This window comes from Schistocerca serialis, chromosome 3 (assembly GCF_023864345.2).
Source record: "Schistocerca serialis cubense isolate TAMUIC-IGC-003099 chromosome 3, iqSchSeri2.2, whole genome shotgun sequence".
Taxonomy (NCBI): Eukaryota; Metazoa; Arthropoda; class Insecta; order Orthoptera; family Acrididae; genus Schistocerca; species Schistocerca serialis.
In genome coordinates this window covers 995833805-995852938 of record NC_064640.1, presented here as the reverse complement: position 1 = coordinate 995852938, position 19134 = coordinate 995833805, and the positions used below count along the sequence as shown (strand labels likewise).

Here is a 19134-nt window from a genome sequence, read left to right as displayed (position 1 = left end):
GAGAGCGTACGATACCTGTTGGAGGACAGGCATCCTCCGTACACTGTTCTCTTGGGGCTTTAGAGGCCGGCTGCCCCTTTTTCTTCGCGAATTTATGGCAGAGCGCACATTTAGGGTGCGGGTGAACACTACTCTCTCCCGTACTTTCTCCCAAGAAAACGGGGTACCCCAGGGCTCCGTGCTGAGTGTTGTACTGTTTGCCATCGCCATTAATCCAATTATGGATTGTCTCCTTCCTGATGTCTCGGGCTCCCTCTTTGTGGACGATTTTGCGATCTACTACAGCTCTCAAAGGACCAGCCTTCTTGAAAGACGTCTTCAAGGATGTCTCGATCGCCTCCACTCGTGGAGCATCGAAACCGGCTTCCGTTTCTCACCCAGTAAGACCGTTTGTGTTAATTTTTGGCGACGTAAGGAGTTTCTTCCGCCCTCCTTACATCTAGGTCCTGTCAACCTTCTGTTTTCCGACATCGCTAAATTCTTGGGTCTTATGTTTGACAAAAAACTGTGCTGGTCCTCCCACGTTTCCTATCTTTCGGCTCGCTGTCTGCGTTCCCTTAACACCCTCCGTGTCCTGAATGGTACCTCTTGGGGAGCGGACCGGGTGGTCCTTCTCCGCCTCTATCGCGCCTTAGTGCGCTCGAAATTGGATTATGGAAGCATAGTCTACTCCTCTGCTCGGCCGTCTATTCTTCGGCGTCTCGACTCTATCCACCACCGTGGATTACGTTTAGTGTCTGGAGCTTTTTACACCAGCCCTGTGGAAAGCCTTTATGCTGAGACTGCTGAACCTCCGCTGTCCAATCGGCGGGCAGTCTTTCTGAGTCGTTATGCTAGCCATCTGTCTTCCATGCCTGCTAATCCAGCCCATAACCTTTTTTTCGACGCCTCCTTTGATGTCGGGTATGCAGGCCGCTCTTCCTCCCTACTACCCCCGGGAGTCCGCTTCCGTCAACTGCTCCATTCTCTTTCCTTCCGCTTTCCTAAAACCTTCTTGACAACTTGGGGTACAGCACCGCCTTGGCACCGTCCCCGGATCGACTTGCTCAGAGACCTATGTCAATTTCCCAAGGATGGTACCCCTACACTTGTTTACCGTCGGGCATTTGCTGCTCTATGTGCACAAATGACGGAAGCCACATTTATTTACACCGATGGCTCGAAAACATCGTTAGGTGTAGGGAGTGCCTATATTGTTGGCGACACCCCAAATCACTTTCGGCTTCCCGACCAGTGTTCGGTTTATACTGCGGAGCTTTACGCTGTTCTCCAGGCTGTCCACTACATCCGCCGCCATCAGCGGATACAGTACGTAATCTGCTCAGATTCTCTCAGCTCTCTCCTAAGTCTCCAAGCTCTTTACCCTGTGCACCCTCTGGTCCACCGGATTCAGGACTGTCTGCGCTTGCTCCACCTGGGGGGCGTCTCAGTGGCGTTCCTCTGGCTCCCGGGACACGCTGGTATCTGTGGGAATGAGGCGGCCGATATAGCGGCCAAGGCTGCAGTCTCTCTTCCTCGGCCAGCTCTTCAGTCTCTTCCGTTTACCGATCTACGGAGCGGTTTATGTCGCCAAGTCACTCATTTATGGCATGCGCATTGGTCAACACTTCCCCACAATAAATTGCGGGAAGTGAAAGCCGTTCCTTGCGCTTGGACCTCTTCCTCCCGAACGCGTCGTCGGGAGGAGGTAATTTTAGCTCGACTCCGGATAGGGCACTGTCTTTTTAGTCATCGACATCTTTTAAGCGGTGATCCTCCCCCACTCTGTCCCCACTGCTCTCAGCTGTGGACGGTCAGACACCTTTTAATTGAATGCCCCTATTTTAATCCGTTACGCTCCCGTCTACAGCTATCGCCTGATCTATCATCGATTTTAGCAGATGACACGCGCTCAGCTGACCGCGTTCTACAGTTTATTAGTGACAGTGAAATGACATCAGTCATTTGAAGCTTTTTTTTGGGGGACAACCAACCCCTTTCTATAGTGGACTTTTAAGCATTCCTTCTGCCTTTAGTTTCTCAAATTTTCTGACTGGTTCCATTGCTGCTGATTTTAAATTTCGTTTTTTTCCTGTTTTCTACGTCACGGGCTGGGCGCTAATGACCATAGAAGTTTTGCGCCCTAAAAAAAAAAAAAAAAAAAAAAAAAACTCCATACAAATACTTTCAGAAACGACTTCCTGACACTTAAATCTATACTTGATGTTAACAAATTTCTCTTCTTCAGAAACTATTTCCTTGCCATTGCCAGTCTACATTTTATATCCTCTCTACTTCGACCATCATCAGTTATTTTGCTCCCCAAATAGCAAAACTCCTTTACTACTTTAAGTGTCTCATTTCCTAATCTAATTCCCTCAGCATCACCCGATTTAATTTGACTACATTCCATTATCCTTGTTTTGCTTTTGTTGATGTTCATCTTATATCCTCCTTTCAAGACACTGTCCATTCTGTTCAACTGCTCTTCCAAGTCCTTTGCTGTCTCTGACAGAATTACAATGTCATCGGCAAACTTCAAAGTTTTTATTTCTTCTCCATGAATTTTAATACCTACTCTGAAATTTTCTTTTGTTTCCTTTACTGCTTGCTCAATATACAGATTGAATAACATCAGGGAGAGGCTACAACCCTGTCTCACTCCCTTCACAACCGCTACATCCCTTTCATGCCCCTCGACTCTTATAACTGCCATCTGGTTTCTGTACAAATTGTAAATAGCCTTTCGCTCCCTGTATTTTGCCCCTGCCACCTTCAGAATTTGAAAGAGAGTATTCCAGTTAACATTGTCAAAAGCTTTCTCTAAGTCTACAAATGCTAGAAACGTAGGTTAGCCTTTTCTTAATCTTTCTTCTAAGATAAGTCGTAAGGTTAGTATTGCCTCACGTGTTCCAACATTTCTAGGGAATCCAAGCTGATCTTCCCCAAGGTCCGCTTCTACCAGTTTTTCCATTCGTCTGTAAAGAATTCGCGTTAGTGTTTGCAGCTGTGACTTATTTGGAATGTTCTAATGGAATGTTGCCTACTCCCAGGGTCTTGTTTCGACTCAGATCTTTCAATGCTCTGTCGAGCTCTTCACGCAGTATCTTATCTCCCATTTTGTCTTCGTCTTCGTCTGCATCCTCTTCCATTTCCAAAATATTGTCCTCAAGTACATCGCCCTTGTATAAACCCTCTATATACTCCTTCCACCTTTCTGCCTTCCCTTCTTTGCTTAGAACTGGGTTTCCATTTGAGCTCTTGATATTCATACAAGTGGTTCTCTTCTCTCCAAAGGTCTCTTTAATTTTCCTGTAGGCAGTATCTATCTTACCCCTAGTGAGATAAGCCTCTACATCCTTACATTTGTCCTCTAGCCATCCCTGCTTAGCCATTTTGCACTTCCTGTTGATCTCATTTTTGAGACGTTTGTATTCCTTTCTGCCTATTTCATTTACTGCGTTTTTATATTTTCTCCTTTCATCAATTAAATTCAATATTTCTTCTGTTACCCAAGGATTTCTATTAGCCCTCGTCTTTTTACCTACTTGATCGTCTGCTGCCTTCACTATTTCATCCCTCAGAGCTACCCATTCTTCTTCTACTGTATTTTTCCCCCATTCCTGTCAATTGTTCCCTTATGCTCTCCCTGAAACACTCTACAACCTCTGGATTAGTCAGTTTATCCAGGTCCAATCTCCTTAAGTTCCCACCTTCTTGCGGTTTCTTCAGTTTTAATTTACAGTTCATAACCAATAGATTGTGGTCAGAGTCCACATCTGCCCCTGGAAATGTCTTAAAATTTAAAACCTGGTTCCTAAATCCCTGTCTTACCATTATATAATCTATCTGATACCTTTAAGTATCTCCAGGATTCTTCCATGTATACAACCTTCTTTTATGATTCTTGAACCAAGTGTTAGCTATGATTAAGTTATGCTCTGTGCAAAATTCTACTAGACGGCTTCCTCTTTCATTTCTTTCCCCCAATCCATATTCACCTACTATGTTTCCTTCTCTCCCTTTTTCTACTCTCAAATTCCAGTCACCCACGACTATTAAATTTTCATCTCCCTTCAATACCTGAATAATTTCTTTTATCTCATCATACATTTCATCAATTTCTTCATCTGCAGAGCTAGTTGGCATATAAACTTGCACTACTGTAGTAGGCATGGGCTTTGTGTCTATCTTGGCCACAATGCGTTCACTATGCTGTTTGTAGTAGCTTACCCGCACTCCTATTTTTTTATTCATTACTAAACCTACTCCTGCATTACCCTTATTTGATTTTGTATTTATAACCCTGTAATCACCTGACCAAAAGTCTTGTTCCTCCTGCCACCGAACGTCACTAATTTCCACTATATCTAACTTTAACCTATCCATTTCCCTTTTTAAATTTTCTAACCTACCTGCCCGATTAAGGGATCTGACATTCCACACTCTGATCCGTAGAACGCCAGTTTTCTTTCTGCTGATAACGACGTCCTCTTGAGTAGTTCCCACCCGGAGATCCGAATGAGGGACTATTTTACCTCCGGAATATTTTACCCAAGGTGACGCCATCCTCATTTAATCATACAGTAAAGCTGCATGCCCTCGGGAAAAATTACGGCTGTAGTTTCCCCTTGCTTTCAGCCGTTCGCAGTACCAGAACAGCAAGGCCATTTTGGGTAATGTTACAAGGCCAGATCAGTCAATCATCCAGACTGTTGCCCCTGCAACTACTGAAAAGGCTGCTGCCCCTTTTCAGGAACCACACGTTTGTCTGGCCTCTCAAAAGGTACCCCTCCGTTGTGGTTGCACCTACGGTATGGCCATCTGTATCGCTGAGGCATGCAAGCCTCCCCACCAACGGCAAGGTCCATGGTTCATGGGGGGTCTGGTATCTTCGCTTAATATTGAACTGAATTTCTTTTCATTTTCTTCCTGTACTGCATCAAGTTCGGTAAAATATTTCACAAAATCTTAGAGTCCAAAGAGATAAAACACATTTTGTAAACTTCACCTGTTGCTGGTTTTAGGTCACATATTGCAGTGAATGAACTGTGAGCTATCGAAATTTTGTTTAAAATTGAGAGTAGAATGATACCTCATTTTGTTCACGAGCTATTGGATTTTATATCTGATGGACAGTCTGGCGCGACTTGCCATGTTCAGTCCATCTGAACTTCTCCGTCTGCTGTGAAATACTAACCATTATGTTCAAGAAAACAGATTGCTACATAAATAATTGAAGTCCTTCAGCTGCAAAATTTTAGAACAAAGTCTGCTAATTACTTTCTTATAGTCACTTACCCTGTTTATTGCCTTGTTTTATGAATTTTTATATTGCGTTTTGCCATTCTCAATTCCATTCTCCATTTTAAATTAAGTGTTAAGGCTTTCTGTATTGTGCTTTAGCAAATGCTAATTTTATTCTGTTAAACTTATTTGCTTTTATGCCTGCTACTTCCATTTATGTGAGCTCTTTCATTTCTTCATATGGAACACTTCACATTGCTGTCTAACGCTGCCCTCCTTTATCAGTCCAAAGACTAATTGTCAGCTATGTTTAATTACTTCTCTTCTTCCTGAAGTTTGATTCAAATTTTACATATCTGTTAGCATTGAGGTCCAGTTGATGTTATCTGAGTAGTTTCTCCTTATTTATGAAGATGATAAAAATTTTATTGTTTATATTTTCAATACTTATTCTCTAGCTCAGTGTTGCCTCATTTCTTATCTTGTGTTTATAAACAAAAATTTATGGGACAAAATTCCATTTTGCAGTCAGTCTTGCATTACAACAGTAAATAGTTTGAGCACTAGATACAATGTTTAGAATCCTATAATCTACATGTCTGTGCACTTTCCTTTGAGAATCACTAATGGAATAGCCTGTTAAAAATAATTTGGGTGTAAAGGGTTGCTTTCACCTAACTCATTTCCAATAAAAATGTATTTAAAGTATATTTGGCACTGCAGCCTTGTTTTGGTGGGTCCTATGAATGGAAAGTATTTATTAATTATTGACTGACAGTCCTGAGACATTTGTCTGTACATATACTTCTGTATCTTTGTGCGTGTGAGTGAAATGTGTTTATTCTGTATCAGTGTAACACAATGTTGTGAATATATAAAATTTTAATCTGACTCAATTTGAAAAAATTCATTTCTCATTTGTTTGATTTTTACTGTCCTCGGAACACTGTTAGATTTTTTGTGCGGTGTTTTTACTCACAATTTTCGTATATATGAAAGTCAACTTTCTTATTTGTAGTTTTGCGAACCAAATGAAACGTGTTCATAGAACTTGGACACATTATAGGTGTATAATATCTATTTTTTTGCAATGAAATTTTGCAGCAATTTTTTCCTAATAAGTTTATAGATGAAACTTAATATTTTGTTTACAGGAACCCATAGCAAAATTAAGAGACAAACTTGAAGAATTAAATACACAAAAAACTGATAAAATGAACAGTTTAAAAATTGTTCAGAAAGAGAGAGAAGAGTTGGAAGGACCGAAAGAGGAGGTTGTATTGTATCTGAGGACAGAAAATGAGATTGCAAAGCACACAAATGAGCTAATGCAAAAATATATGTAAGTAAAATTTGTTACAGTTTAGTACATAATTTGAAGGTGAATAGCAATAATGTGAGCTTTTGAAAAGCAATCGTAAAGACCTATTATGATAGCACTTATTGAACTTGAAATTATTTGCCATTTGATGTGCCAGGAAATGGAAAATTGTTAATGTATTTTTATATCATAGCATAATGTAGCTCTCAGTTGCATTGTGTGTTTTCACGTATTATTGCCGGCCGCGGTGGTCTAGCGGTTCTAGGCGCTCAGTCAGGAACCGCGCGACTGCTACGGTCGCAGGTTCGAATCCTGCTTCGATCATGGATGTGTGTGATGTCCTTAGGCTTAGTTAGGTTTAAATAGTTCTAAGTTCTAGGGGACTTATGACCACAGATGTTGCGTCCCATAGTGCTCAGAGCCATTTGAACCATTTTGAACCACCTATTATTCTCAATACATGTCCATAAGGAAGTTCATTTTAATAAGGTAAAAGATTGCACTTACTATGAACAGTATGCATTTTTGTACCATTGCAGTGTGATGATGATACTGCTGTTAGTCACTTTACTGATTATTTAATGTCAGTGTGCATCCTAGGTGGGCTGTGGTGAGAGAATAAAAGGTAAGTTCTGGAGAAAGCTGCAGTATGCCACAAAAATATCAAATTCTAAAGGCCTGTTATACCTGTGTGGTAATCTGAAAATAGATGTCTGTAGTACCAACAAATGGGTGAAATTTATATGGAAATTGTGGATTGTAACCAAAATAATAATTTAGATTTTTGCCAGAGCAATCTATCTCAGTATCTGCAATGCATCCTTGAAGAGATGCAAATTTCACCTAATCCTTTACACCAGGCCGTTCTCAGTCAGTCATCTCTTAGAGTAGTGAAGGATCATCAAATGCTGCTTCGTATGACCCGGCAACCTTCCCTTCCCTGGTTACACCGTGGCAGGAGGGCCAGGCTCACCATCTCGGAATGAAACACTTTCCCATTACCTCATCTGTACTAGGACAGATGGGGACACATTCACTGCCACAAAGCCATTGTTTTTGTGGAGAATGTGTAGGACAAGTTTGGTGACATGCGGTCTCTTAGTAAAATGCAGTCGGGCTCCCTGTTGATCAAAGCTGCTTCTACCACCCAGTCTGCAGCTCTTCGTGCTTATGATCGTCTCGGGAATGTCAGTGTGTATTACGCCTCACCAGTCTCTGAATATGGTCCAGGGAGTGATTTTTCATATTGACATTATCCTCCAAATAGATGAACTCTGGGCTAATCTGGAGCAACATGGTGTTCATTTTGTTTGACATGTGCAGAAGGTCCGCAAAGACAACTGCACGAATACTGGTGCCTTCATTCTGACTTTCGAGGGGAAGTTCGAGGTTCTGCTACAGGTGTGTTGTGAAGCCGTACATCCCTCCACCTACTCAGTGCTTTCGGTGCTTGCATTTTGGGCATAGCTCTTCCCACTGTACAGTGGACCGTCTGTGTGGAGACTGTGGCTGGCCACTCCATGAGGGAAGACCCTGAATTCTGCCACCAGTGTGGGGGGACAGGAATTCTTTCAGCTGGAAGAAAAGTGGGAAAAACCTAGGAATTTTGTAGTATTCTGGGAATTTTTCATTGATTTACTTTGCACTTAAATTTTTGTAATTTTGACTGGTAAGAAATTATACTCTAACAAAGAGTTTTACTGTATCCTGCTACTGCAGAATAATACCGCAGCAATAAAACATAAACGAGAGGAAAAAATAAAAATTAAAAAAAAAAAGTTGCACAGAAAATTCAGCATTTACAGCTACGAAACACAGTGCACACACAGGCGTCTGCCAACAGCAAAATGTCGGAAGTGTTTGGATGAAGAGATGCGATACTTCATAACAACAAAGTGCTTGTGATGAGAAAGATGTCACAACTGTTTATATTAGGTTCATTGGAGTAATCGCCAGCGGGCTCATGCGCAGCTGAGCCACGTATGAGCAGTACCTTCTTCCTTCTGGCTACTAGAAGTGTGGTGGTTATCTGTATCAGCAGTACCAATACGCAGTCAGATGCTGCCAGATTCGTGCATGCGCAGAGCAGTCTTAGTTGTAGTGGGGATGGAGGTAGTCTTCATGTGACGTGTTTGTTTAATGATTTTACTGTTCCTCTTAATTCACAACTCTCGTGTCAAATGATTAAACAGATCTCTATGGTCAGGAGCTAGCAATTGAATTAAAATATATAAACATAATTACGGAAGGCTAAAATACTTTATTTGTTTGTTTTCTGATTTTATTTTCATGGTTTTGGCAGTGGAGCATTAATAGCTGTGCAGAACAATGAAGTTATTTTTGTCAGTTTGCTAAAGAAAATTGACTTTTATTAATCTTTACTGCAGAGTCAGCTTTTATTTGAAACAAAATGTTTCATTTCACACTATTGGCTAGTTTCAGCTGCTCACCGAATTTCAAATGCACATTTTCACCTTCTGGCATGTATGGCAGTATGCCATAATGAAGAGACAAACATGAGATAATACAGCACTGGTACTCCAAGAAAATTTGCATCCCAATGACCACAAGGAGAAGCTTAATATCAAGTTGGGTCTACTTCATTGTGAATACGTGTGAACATAATGGGCTTCCTACATCGTCATAGCTGTGCACCTACATTGACACCTGTTTTCTGGCACTCTCTGGCAACTGCTGAAACGAATCTATCCCAACAGGTCGTGGGCAAATATTGGAAATGGCAGTTTGAAAAGTATTAATTTGAAAGTAATTTTCCTTTCATGCAAGATGAATTATTTGCGTGTGAGAATGTGCAATGAATGTATTAAATCTTGAGAACGCTTGACTCTCATTTAAAACTTAACTTTGAAGATCATTATTTAAAATTTTACTGGCACATTTTTGTGATGTATTAGAAAGTGTAACGAGCTTAGCTTTTGTTGTAGCTACACTATGTATATTAATTCAAACCACATAACTTTTCCTGTTTGTGTTCACACTACTTCACAGTAAAATTGCTGTTTGCTAACTACACCATATGTCCTATGCTCTGAATAACTGCCGTCATTGGCTGGCAAGATCACTTGACACAGGCTACGATTAGCTTTCAAAAGTGCATCTCAATCTAGATTCCAATGCTTTGGAAACTAATATGCTGTGTCTGAGTGAATTCAAGTTTATACTTCTGTAATATGAAAATATGCAGCATACAAGTTGCCCAACATCAAAGATACTTCCGACATGGGCGACCTATTTTTTTGTTTGCGGCGTTTAGTTTTCGAAAGCGTTGGTAAGTATTACACTGGTGAACAAAACATTACCCATTCAAAAGACTGACATGGTTCACAGATCTGAGGGAAAGCGTACTGACACTTAACATGGAACAAATGTATTTTCACCCAAAAGTGTACTTTTTGCTGAGGAAAATCTGGGAATTTTTTCCTTGTCCCTGCAAGGACATTAAAAAATGTACCAAAACTTTGCCCTGTTTTATCTATCCTAGAGAGACTGACCTGTGCTGAGCCAATGGCCTGCATCACCATTTAAGAGTACTGATGGACGATAAATAAAACAAAAGACTCAGGACCTCACCTTTCTGCAAACTTCTGGACAGGAAAAAAAAGAAAGCAGTACCATGGCTGGTAATGTAATGGAAATTGCCTACATACCTACTGATCGTCCAGGCAAGGCAATACAGCACACAGTTCCAACTGTTGTGCTATGCGCCTACATCCCACCCTGTGAAGATTTCCAATCACATTATTGAATACAAAATTTTTAAGGCTTTTGTGGTCACTTCCTCAGGTACTGTGGCCGATATTTGACTATTTACTGATGTTCAGCAAGCACAGGTGGCTAGATTTGTCAAAGCTTCACCCTCATTTGCTGGTCGCAGATGGAAGTCGAACTTGTGGCTGCAGGTTATATGTACGTGGTGTGCCAGTATCAGTCAGCTTTTCCATGGTCACTAACGCTGTGGTTCTCCCCTTGCTATCGACAAGTCATTCGCTGCAGTGTGGGACTGCAGGATCTGTTCACCTTAGGCTTTCCTTTTTTTTGATGTTGTCATATGGGTGAATTTCTGTAGCTTCTCTGAACAAGCTGTTGTGGTAGCTCTTGTACACAGCAAGAACTTCTGTGTTGGCAAATTTTATTATGTGGTCAGTCTCACACAGTGTGTGCTTCACCAAAGCCGATTTCTCCATATGTCCCAACCTGAAGTGTTTCTTTTGTTTGATGATGAGCCTGGTGTTGATGATCCAGTAATTCCAATATACTTTTCCACCTGTACAGGGTATGTTGTACATTCCTGACATTGCAGGTGGGTCCCTTGTGCTCTGCTGATCTGAGACACTATTTGATCTTATGTGTCATTTTATTCATGTACATATGGCTGATTCTGCCCATCACCTGGGAGTTTATGGCAGAAAGGCTGTAGCTGACATTTCATCTTCTGATGTGTCACTTCGCTGAGTGTTTGATACCTTGACGCTTCTTATATAACTGGAGTACTCATTCCTCCTCAGAAGACTTTACAGCTGTTGCATTTCACGTCTGTGGTGTTGAGCCTCACCCATTTGTCGTGTGTGCATTAAAAGTGTATTAATCATCCCACTTTTCTGGCTCGTGGTGATTTGACAATTCGTGGTAAAGTTGTGACAATGTCAACCACTCGTGCTAACAAAACATTGGCTAAAGAACCAGAGACAGATGCCACCGGGCAGTTTGTCAACATTATCGAATGTCTACTCTTACACTATTAAGCTGTCAGTTTATCTGTGTGGCTTTATAAGGGGTGTGGTGTCAAAGATGCAGTTTTTACAATTTGTAAGAGAAAAGTTGAGAAAGAGAACCCACTGTATCTTGATTTTGAGAAAGCCATTTTTGTCCCACACTAACTGATAGGGTACGCCATTTGAGATTGTGATTTTGCTGTTACTTAGTGACTGGGTTAGCTTGTTACTCTGACACACAAACAGTTGAATGCAATCCCCAGTGAGATTGTTAGCAACCTTCCCAATGATAAGGATGTAAATTGGGGATCTACTTCATCACCTGTGGGATTTATAATGGGCGCCATCACGGGGGATTTCCATAAAGAACTATGGATTCGGCTGTATGCTACCAGTGTAGGTCCTGCTGTTGCACTCAGAGGAAATTTGCAACGTTTAACTGAAATGTGACCTGTGTATAAATGGCCGGAAGACCAAATACTTAGAAATAATGCAAATCTCTGAATCCATACATTAAGTAGCATTATACAAATAGTGCCTGAGATTCTGTATACAATGGTGGTGATAAAAGTGGTGCACAGTCAATCACTGCATCATGGGTGCAGTGGTGTAAAGTCTCAGTAGTTTTAGCAGAAAAATTGCATTCAAAGTTGTGAAGACCAAGTCTGTTGGTCACTGGTATGATCTGGCAGAATTTTGGCCAGTGCCAAAAACCACTGAGAGAAGTCTCCATATCATGCAAATGAGGATGCTGTGTTAGAAAACAGGAGTGACTTTTGCAGACTGCAAAAGAAACTGCACAATTCACACAGGTTAACACATAGCCAGTCACTGAGAAAATATATAGGGACTACCTTCACGGATATGGACAGTTACAAAGAGCAGCAGAGGGAATAATGGTAAAGTTTTCATACCAGCATGATGCAGGTGTACAAAGGCAATGAGCAAGGTTAAAGAAATGGTTGGAAGATACTCGGTGAAGGAAGGGTTGCATGCTGCAGACCTTTGTCTACGAGACACATTGGATCAAATCAGTTGTTGAACATTGATTCCCAAATAAAAACTGGTAGCAAATTGGAAGAGGCAGTATCCTGAGAAAGGGAGTTGAAAAATCAGGGGCAATGTAATGGCAGGAGGTACTACAAAATACAAACTATGGAATCATCTCTCTCTCTCTCTCTCTCTCTCTCTCTCTCTCTCTCTCTCTCTTTCTCTGCGCCATAGCAAAACAGCTTCCAGTCATTTTGGAAGATATAAGTAAAGGTCCTATACAGGATCATATTACGCCATTCTTCCTGAAAAATAGGGTGGTGGTGGTGGTGGTGGTGGTGGTGGTGGTGGTGGAGGAGGAGAATAGCAGTCACGCACCCTCTCTGTAGATCATCACAAAGGCTCAGTAATAATGAGACCTGGTGACCAGTGGCCAGGGGAGATGCATCAGTTCTCAGTTTCTCATGCTCACAAAACCAGTGCTGGATGATGGGAGCTGCGTGAACAGGGGGCCCTATCATATTGGAACACAGCATCACCATTGGGGGAATAAAAGTTGTACTGCGAGAGGACCTGATCTGTCAGAATCGTCACATAATCATTGGCACTAATGTGAACTTGAGGCGGTAAAGATGGGGCCTGTGGAATACCATGCTGTGGCTCCCCAAATCATCACTGAGCCGCTGCCATATTTCACTCAGCCAGAAGTTGGAAACAATGCGAAACAAGACACAGTTATCATTCTTCCGTTGCTCCATAGTCCTGGTTTCATGGTTTCCTCACCATGTTTCCCTATTACGTGCATTTGTGCTACTGAATGGTTTTGAAATTCTCTCTCGCACTGCAATTCCCTGTTTATGGAGCTTCCTTGTTTTAGTGCTGACTGTGTTCATGAGTGTAACATTCAGTTCTGCATTGAATTTTGCAACTGTCGTCTTATTTTTCATCACAATGCACTTCAATGACTGTCTTACTCCACACACACACTTTCGTCCATATTGTCACTTTGCAGCTGATGTTTTTCCACTTTCTCTGTATGTAGTATAAATCGTCGTTACAGTGCCTCTTGAAACACCATACATTTAAGACTACCTTGGTTATGGAAGCATACACCATATGAGCTTCAACAACTTGCCCACATTTGAATGGAGTCGCAACTACAGTGTGTCCTTAATTGAAGTTCCAGTTTGAAAACGCCGTAGAAAGAGAACCACTGATCAGAGTGATGTCAAATTTGAACACTATGTTATTGACACAGGGTGAAAAGACATGGAACAAAAAAATTATGAAAATTTGACGAATAGATGCACTGCGTCAGAATATTTGCACTAACAGATATGTAGCACATGGCTGTGCCTCAGTTTCCGTCACACACACTCATCATAACTACAGTAAACTCCCATTTACCCGAATTGCATTTATTCAAAATCTGCTTTATCCGAACAGATCTTTCTGATTTTCATGGCTATCATTGGCGCTGCCGGACACATTGCGCAGCTACGCTTTTGGCTAGCTAGACTGACACTAGACAAGTTTAAATTTGTCTGCGCCTGGAGCCATGCATTCACTGGTGTTTTTCGGAAGTCTGCTGCTAATCAGTACACTGGCGCGTGTCGAAAGTCCGAATGTCATCAATTCATGCATGTGTTGGTTGAAGGTTTAGCTATTTCTTGCTCGTATTGCGTGGTTTCATGCCATTGCGATCTATTGGAATGCCTTGGAAGTGCAGTACATACAGCGCGACGTAGCCCTGTCGAAACGGACAATGAGAGTGCGGCGCCAAACACTTTCCACCTGTTGCTGATACATCAGACGAAGCTGAGCATTTAACAATTTAACAGTGAATGTACAACACACTGTTGTGTTGCCACGTTGGCCCAGGTAGGACAGGGGAGAGGGATAGATGTATCAAATGTTTTCATTCGATGGCTCCCACAGCCTGGTTTCAAAAGTCAAAAGCTTTGTCTAGTGCATCCTGAGTATTGTCAAGTCGTGAGTCTGTGTGTTTTCGATTTAACATTTTGTGCTCGTGCTACGTGCTTGAAAATGTCCAGTGATAAGTACCCAAAATCCAAGAAAGAATGTAGAGTGTCTGTAAAAAAAAAAAATGCTGAATGTGACTATGGGTGCATAACAAAAAATAATTTCATCTCGTTGAAACAGAAGCTTTGCGCTTAGCAGAGAATTGATGCTGGTGAGCCACCCACAAAAGTTGCTGCAGATTTTAATGCCAGTAGGAGTACAATTACTGATTAGAAGAAAAAGAGGTCAGAAATTGAAAAATTTTGTTGCATCCAAGCGTCAGGCAGTGCTGTGAAATCTTGAAAAACAATGAGAAAAGTTGCATATCCTCAGTTAGAAGAGGCCGTACTTTTCTGGCACCAACAAATAAGAGCCAAAGGTGTGCAAGTTTCAGGTCTTCTACTTTGTCAAAAAGCGATGATGTTTTGTGAGCCGATTGAAGGAAAGGGGGCAAGAATTCCTTGGAAGTGATGGCTGGCTGGATTGGTTCAAGAAGTAGCATGGCATTTGTGAAATTGTCATCAGCAGCGAATCGTTATCTGAGGATGAAGCCGCTATTGCTGATTTTAAGAAGAAACTGCACACAATCATCATCAAAGGAGGCTAGACTAGCGATCAGCTTTACAGCTGTGATGAAACCGGGTTGAATTACAAAATGTTTCCAACAAAAACCCTTGCCTCTAAACAAGAAAAAACTGCATCTGGATATTAAAAAAAAGTAAGAGTTACTGTCCTCTCTTGCAGTAATGCCACTGGCAGTCATAAACTGCGCTTTGCTTTAATTGGCAAATCCAAAAAAAAACAAAGAGCATTTAGATGGCAACCAGCTGATACACCTGCCATTGTGGTACATGAACCAGTCTAAGGCATGGATGAGTGGTGCCATCTTCAAAGAGTGGTTCCAGGCAGTGTGTGTTCCAGCTGTAGAAAAATACATGGAGGAAAATGGACTTCCTTGAAAAGCGCTACTTCTTGTGGACAACGCTGCTCCTTAGACAGATGATCTACAAGATAAGGATATCAAAGTTGTTTCTACCACCAAAGTCATGTCTCTATGTCAAACGATGGACCAAGGTGGTGTTGATGCGATGAAAAAAACATTACAGAGTGCAAGCTGCTGGAATACTCGATCAGTGCGATTGATGCTGAAGATTTTGTGCAAGCTCTTTTTTTTTTTTTAAAAAAAAAAGTCAATGTTTTAAGTGTCATTCATTGGATTGGTGATGCTTGGAATCTAACTCCTCCAATTTATCTCATTATGTCTTGGAAAAAAAAACCTCTTAGATGATAAGGCAACTCGTCAGTGGTGGGAAGGAGGCGGCAACACCGAAACTAAAGATGACATGCCAGAAACAGATGAAAATTACATAATTTCAGTGAATGTACTGGAGAAGCTACAGAGTTGTGGAGACACGAACATCGAAGACGTTGGAGAGTGAATGGAAAAAGACATTTTTGATTTGACTAAGGAAGAAATCGTCCAAATTGCGACAAATCAGAAAGCGTCACAAGAATATGTGTGTGATGACGAGGCAGAGAAAGAGATTCCTCACACAGTTGGTTACAAAGCGATCTTAACTGCCCTGGATTACATTAGGAGGAGGCAACTTTTCCTGAAATAGTTCCAGTGTTCCAGTGTTGGAGATATATTGCCGCAACAAAAGTTTCTCAAGCCCAAAAACAAAAAACCATTACAGACTTTTTTACCAAAAAGATAAATTCTAATGAAATGTCCTATAACTTCAATGTCCATAAGTCAAAAGTTTTTTTTTACTTTAAAGTTCCTGTAGACAAACTTTTCATTCGTTTGAGTAATCTCTAGATTTGTTTCATAATTTTGTACAGTAGGTTATTTTTTATTCAAAAAAGTAAGCAATAAAATTAAAACTCCTGTTTTTCCTGCTGCCAAATAAGGTGGGTTTTTTTCTGTAACAATGCAAAATAAACGAACTTTGTTATTCAGCATTTAAAAACTTGGAGGTTCCAATCATACTATGGTGCCTTTTTAACACATCAACACAATTTTTTCAGTCAAAAACATGCAGGCGTATTCACAACCATGTCAATAACATTCTATGTACCCTACACAACTTTTACAGTCATATTTCGCAGTATTGACACAATTTGAGGTTTTTTATGCATGAAAACAGAGGAATTTCGGTTTATCTGAAATTTTGGTTATCCGAACCAGCCGCTGTCCCCATCATTTCAGATAAACGGGAGTTCACTGTATCTCCATAAAGGATCACACAGTGCTGGTAAAACTCCTTTACAAGAACAGTGACTTTGCACCAGTAGCCCTCCAGAAGCTCCATTCACTCAAGGGTATGAGAAAGTTCAATGTCTACTAAGGGCTGGAAAGAATGATTACGAAATTTGACAAGGCAGGTTCTTTCGAAGTGCAGTATGGCAGAGCAAGAACAGCAGCTGATCTGATGTCTGTCAAAGATTTGGCCACAGCATTGCAGGAAGGACTGAGTGGTGGTGTTTGAACATGCAGTGCACAGGATATTGCTTAAATGTTGGACGTGTCTGAGAGCACTGTGCATAAAATCCTTCATAATATGCTGTATTGCTATCCATACAAAATCACCCATGTTCAGGAGTTTCTTCCTGCTGACCTGCCAGCAAGACAGACATGTGCTCTGGAATTTCTTGGTCGCATGGAAGTGGACCGTGAATGGCGCTGGAACATTATGTGACAGATGAAGACCATTTCCATCTCAAAAGGACATGTCATTACGCAAATTGCAAAACATGGACAGTGGAAAATTTTCAGGCACATTAACCAGTTTTGCTTCATTCTGCGAAGGTGACGGTGTTGTGTGGGTTGATAGCATTATCATAGGGTAGTATTTTTTCGAGGAAATGAGTTCTGCGGGTCCTGTTACTTGCACTGTCACTGGTAAATGTTATGAGAGTCTTTTGTGCACCAATGTCATTCCAACCTTTCAGCAGCATGGATCTATGGGTAGGATCATTTTTATGCAAGACAGGGCTTCTCTGAACACTGTACAGCTGGTGAAGCAGCTGCTGCAGAGGCATGTTGGAAATGCTAGAATTATCAACCATCATTTCCCTACAGCCTGGTCATCCGGATTATCTTATCTTAACCCGTGTGACTTAGGGCTGTGGGGTTATCCAGATGATATGTTCAGTGCTGTAATTGAGAACGTAGCTGAGTTCAATGCACACATTGTGCAATGCAATCCCAGTGTTACCCCTGGGACACTATGATCTGTTGTGGACATGCTGTTTCTCAGTTGAAACTTGACAGAAAGTGATGGACAGCATACTGAACAGTGGTTGTGCCAGTCCCACAACAATTAGAAACAGATGTCATTTTTCTTTTTATGCAGTTTCTGGCCTCAGGACTATTTAAAACAGATTTTTTTCCCCATCGGATGTGGTACGACTTTGTTGTGGTGGATGGTATTACTTAGCAGTGCCACAAGTGTAGACTGCCGAACTTGTGCATTTGAACACGTTCAACAGTATGGGTGATCTAATGTGCAACTCAAACCATAGCCATTGTATTGATATGCATCTGGCATTTGTTGCAGACTCCATTTATGTCACACTTTCCCCTTCCCTTCTGCCTGCCTGCCTGCCTCCCTCCCTGATGTCAATATTATGCTGTTCAAATTTGATATCATTCTGAGCAGTTCTTCTTTCTCTACAGCATTTTGAAACTGGAACATTAGTTATGGACACACTGTACTTGCAATGTATGTACACTGACGGGCTTAATTTGTGGTCAAATAAGTGTGTGACCGGCAGGCATGGCAAGCATCAGTATTTAAGTTCAAGCATGTATTTCTTGTGTTTCCGTATTTCTTGTTTTCCTCCTGCATATCAATAGAGTAAGAAGATTGAAGTTATAGGAAAGTGTGTGTCTAAATCCTATATGGGACAACAGATCTTACTTTGTGGATCACTTCTGTCATTTAGGAAAGAGAATCAGCAGCTGATTGATATAAAGGAACAGGAGAAGGCTGAACTCCAAAGTAAATTGAAGGAGAAAGGAGAAGAAGTCAAAGAAATACAGCTCCAGAAGAAGAAGGTGAAAGAACAAATCCAGGGATTAAACCAGTATGTATTAGACAATGTACAGTTAATACATTGTATGTTAACATACAATATTCATTTGATTATTTCATTTTACAGAGAGAGAGATAAGCTTATTGCTGAGAAGGACAAATTAAATGCCCAGTTTCAGGCATACAATAATGAGGATGCCAGCCTCCAAACAGAAGTTGATGTGTCTAAGAAAACTATTTCGAGAACCAATGAATTACTTGCAGATGAGAAGAAAAAGGTACTTTTTGGAAAAATGTTCTAATTCAGTTTTGGAAAGACTGGATTGACTTAGTGTGCGTTTGAAATATTGTACAATTATTTTCAGAGATAACTAGAACTACTGGTTCTATTTTTCATCCATTTTGTAAGTACCTCTGGCAAAATAATTTTTAAGTTAGGTGAGGCGCATGGACACAGAACTAGGACCTCATCCCTGCCTGCTCCATTCCCTCAACCCCCCCTCCCGTTTCCCACAACCAGATACATGTGTTTATTTAAATATGTTGGTCAGTGTATGGAATGATAGTCAGTTATGACATCTTATTTACTTTTGACAAAATTAGCTTTGAATTGTTTATTGATTGCTGATTACATGAATTTGTGACAAGCTTGTTTTGGCATATGTGCCATTATCAAATGTTCCTGTTGACATTAAGGTGCATTTACACTGCCATTTGTATCGACACATGTATGAGATACATGTATATGCGACTTTTCGACATGTATCGCGACTTGTATGAGTTGACAAGTATCAACCTCATA

General features: G+C 41.0%; 1 protein-coding gene across 1 annotated transcript in view; it reads left to right on the top strand.

The window, feature by feature from the left end:
- LOC126471446 (structural maintenance of chromosomes protein 4-like) overlaps positions 1 to 19134 on the top strand; it is a 252910-nt gene that overhangs the window by 75953 nt on the left and 157823 nt on the right. Inside the window, exons 5-7 of the mRNA XM_050099628.1 lie at positions 6381 to 6568; positions 18244 to 18384; positions 18460 to 18610. Coding sequence (XP_049955585.1) covers positions 6381 to 6568; positions 18244 to 18384; positions 18460 to 18610 — 480 coding nt within the window. The remainder of the gene's footprint in view (positions 1 to 6380; positions 6569 to 18243; positions 18385 to 18459; positions 18611 to 19134) is intronic.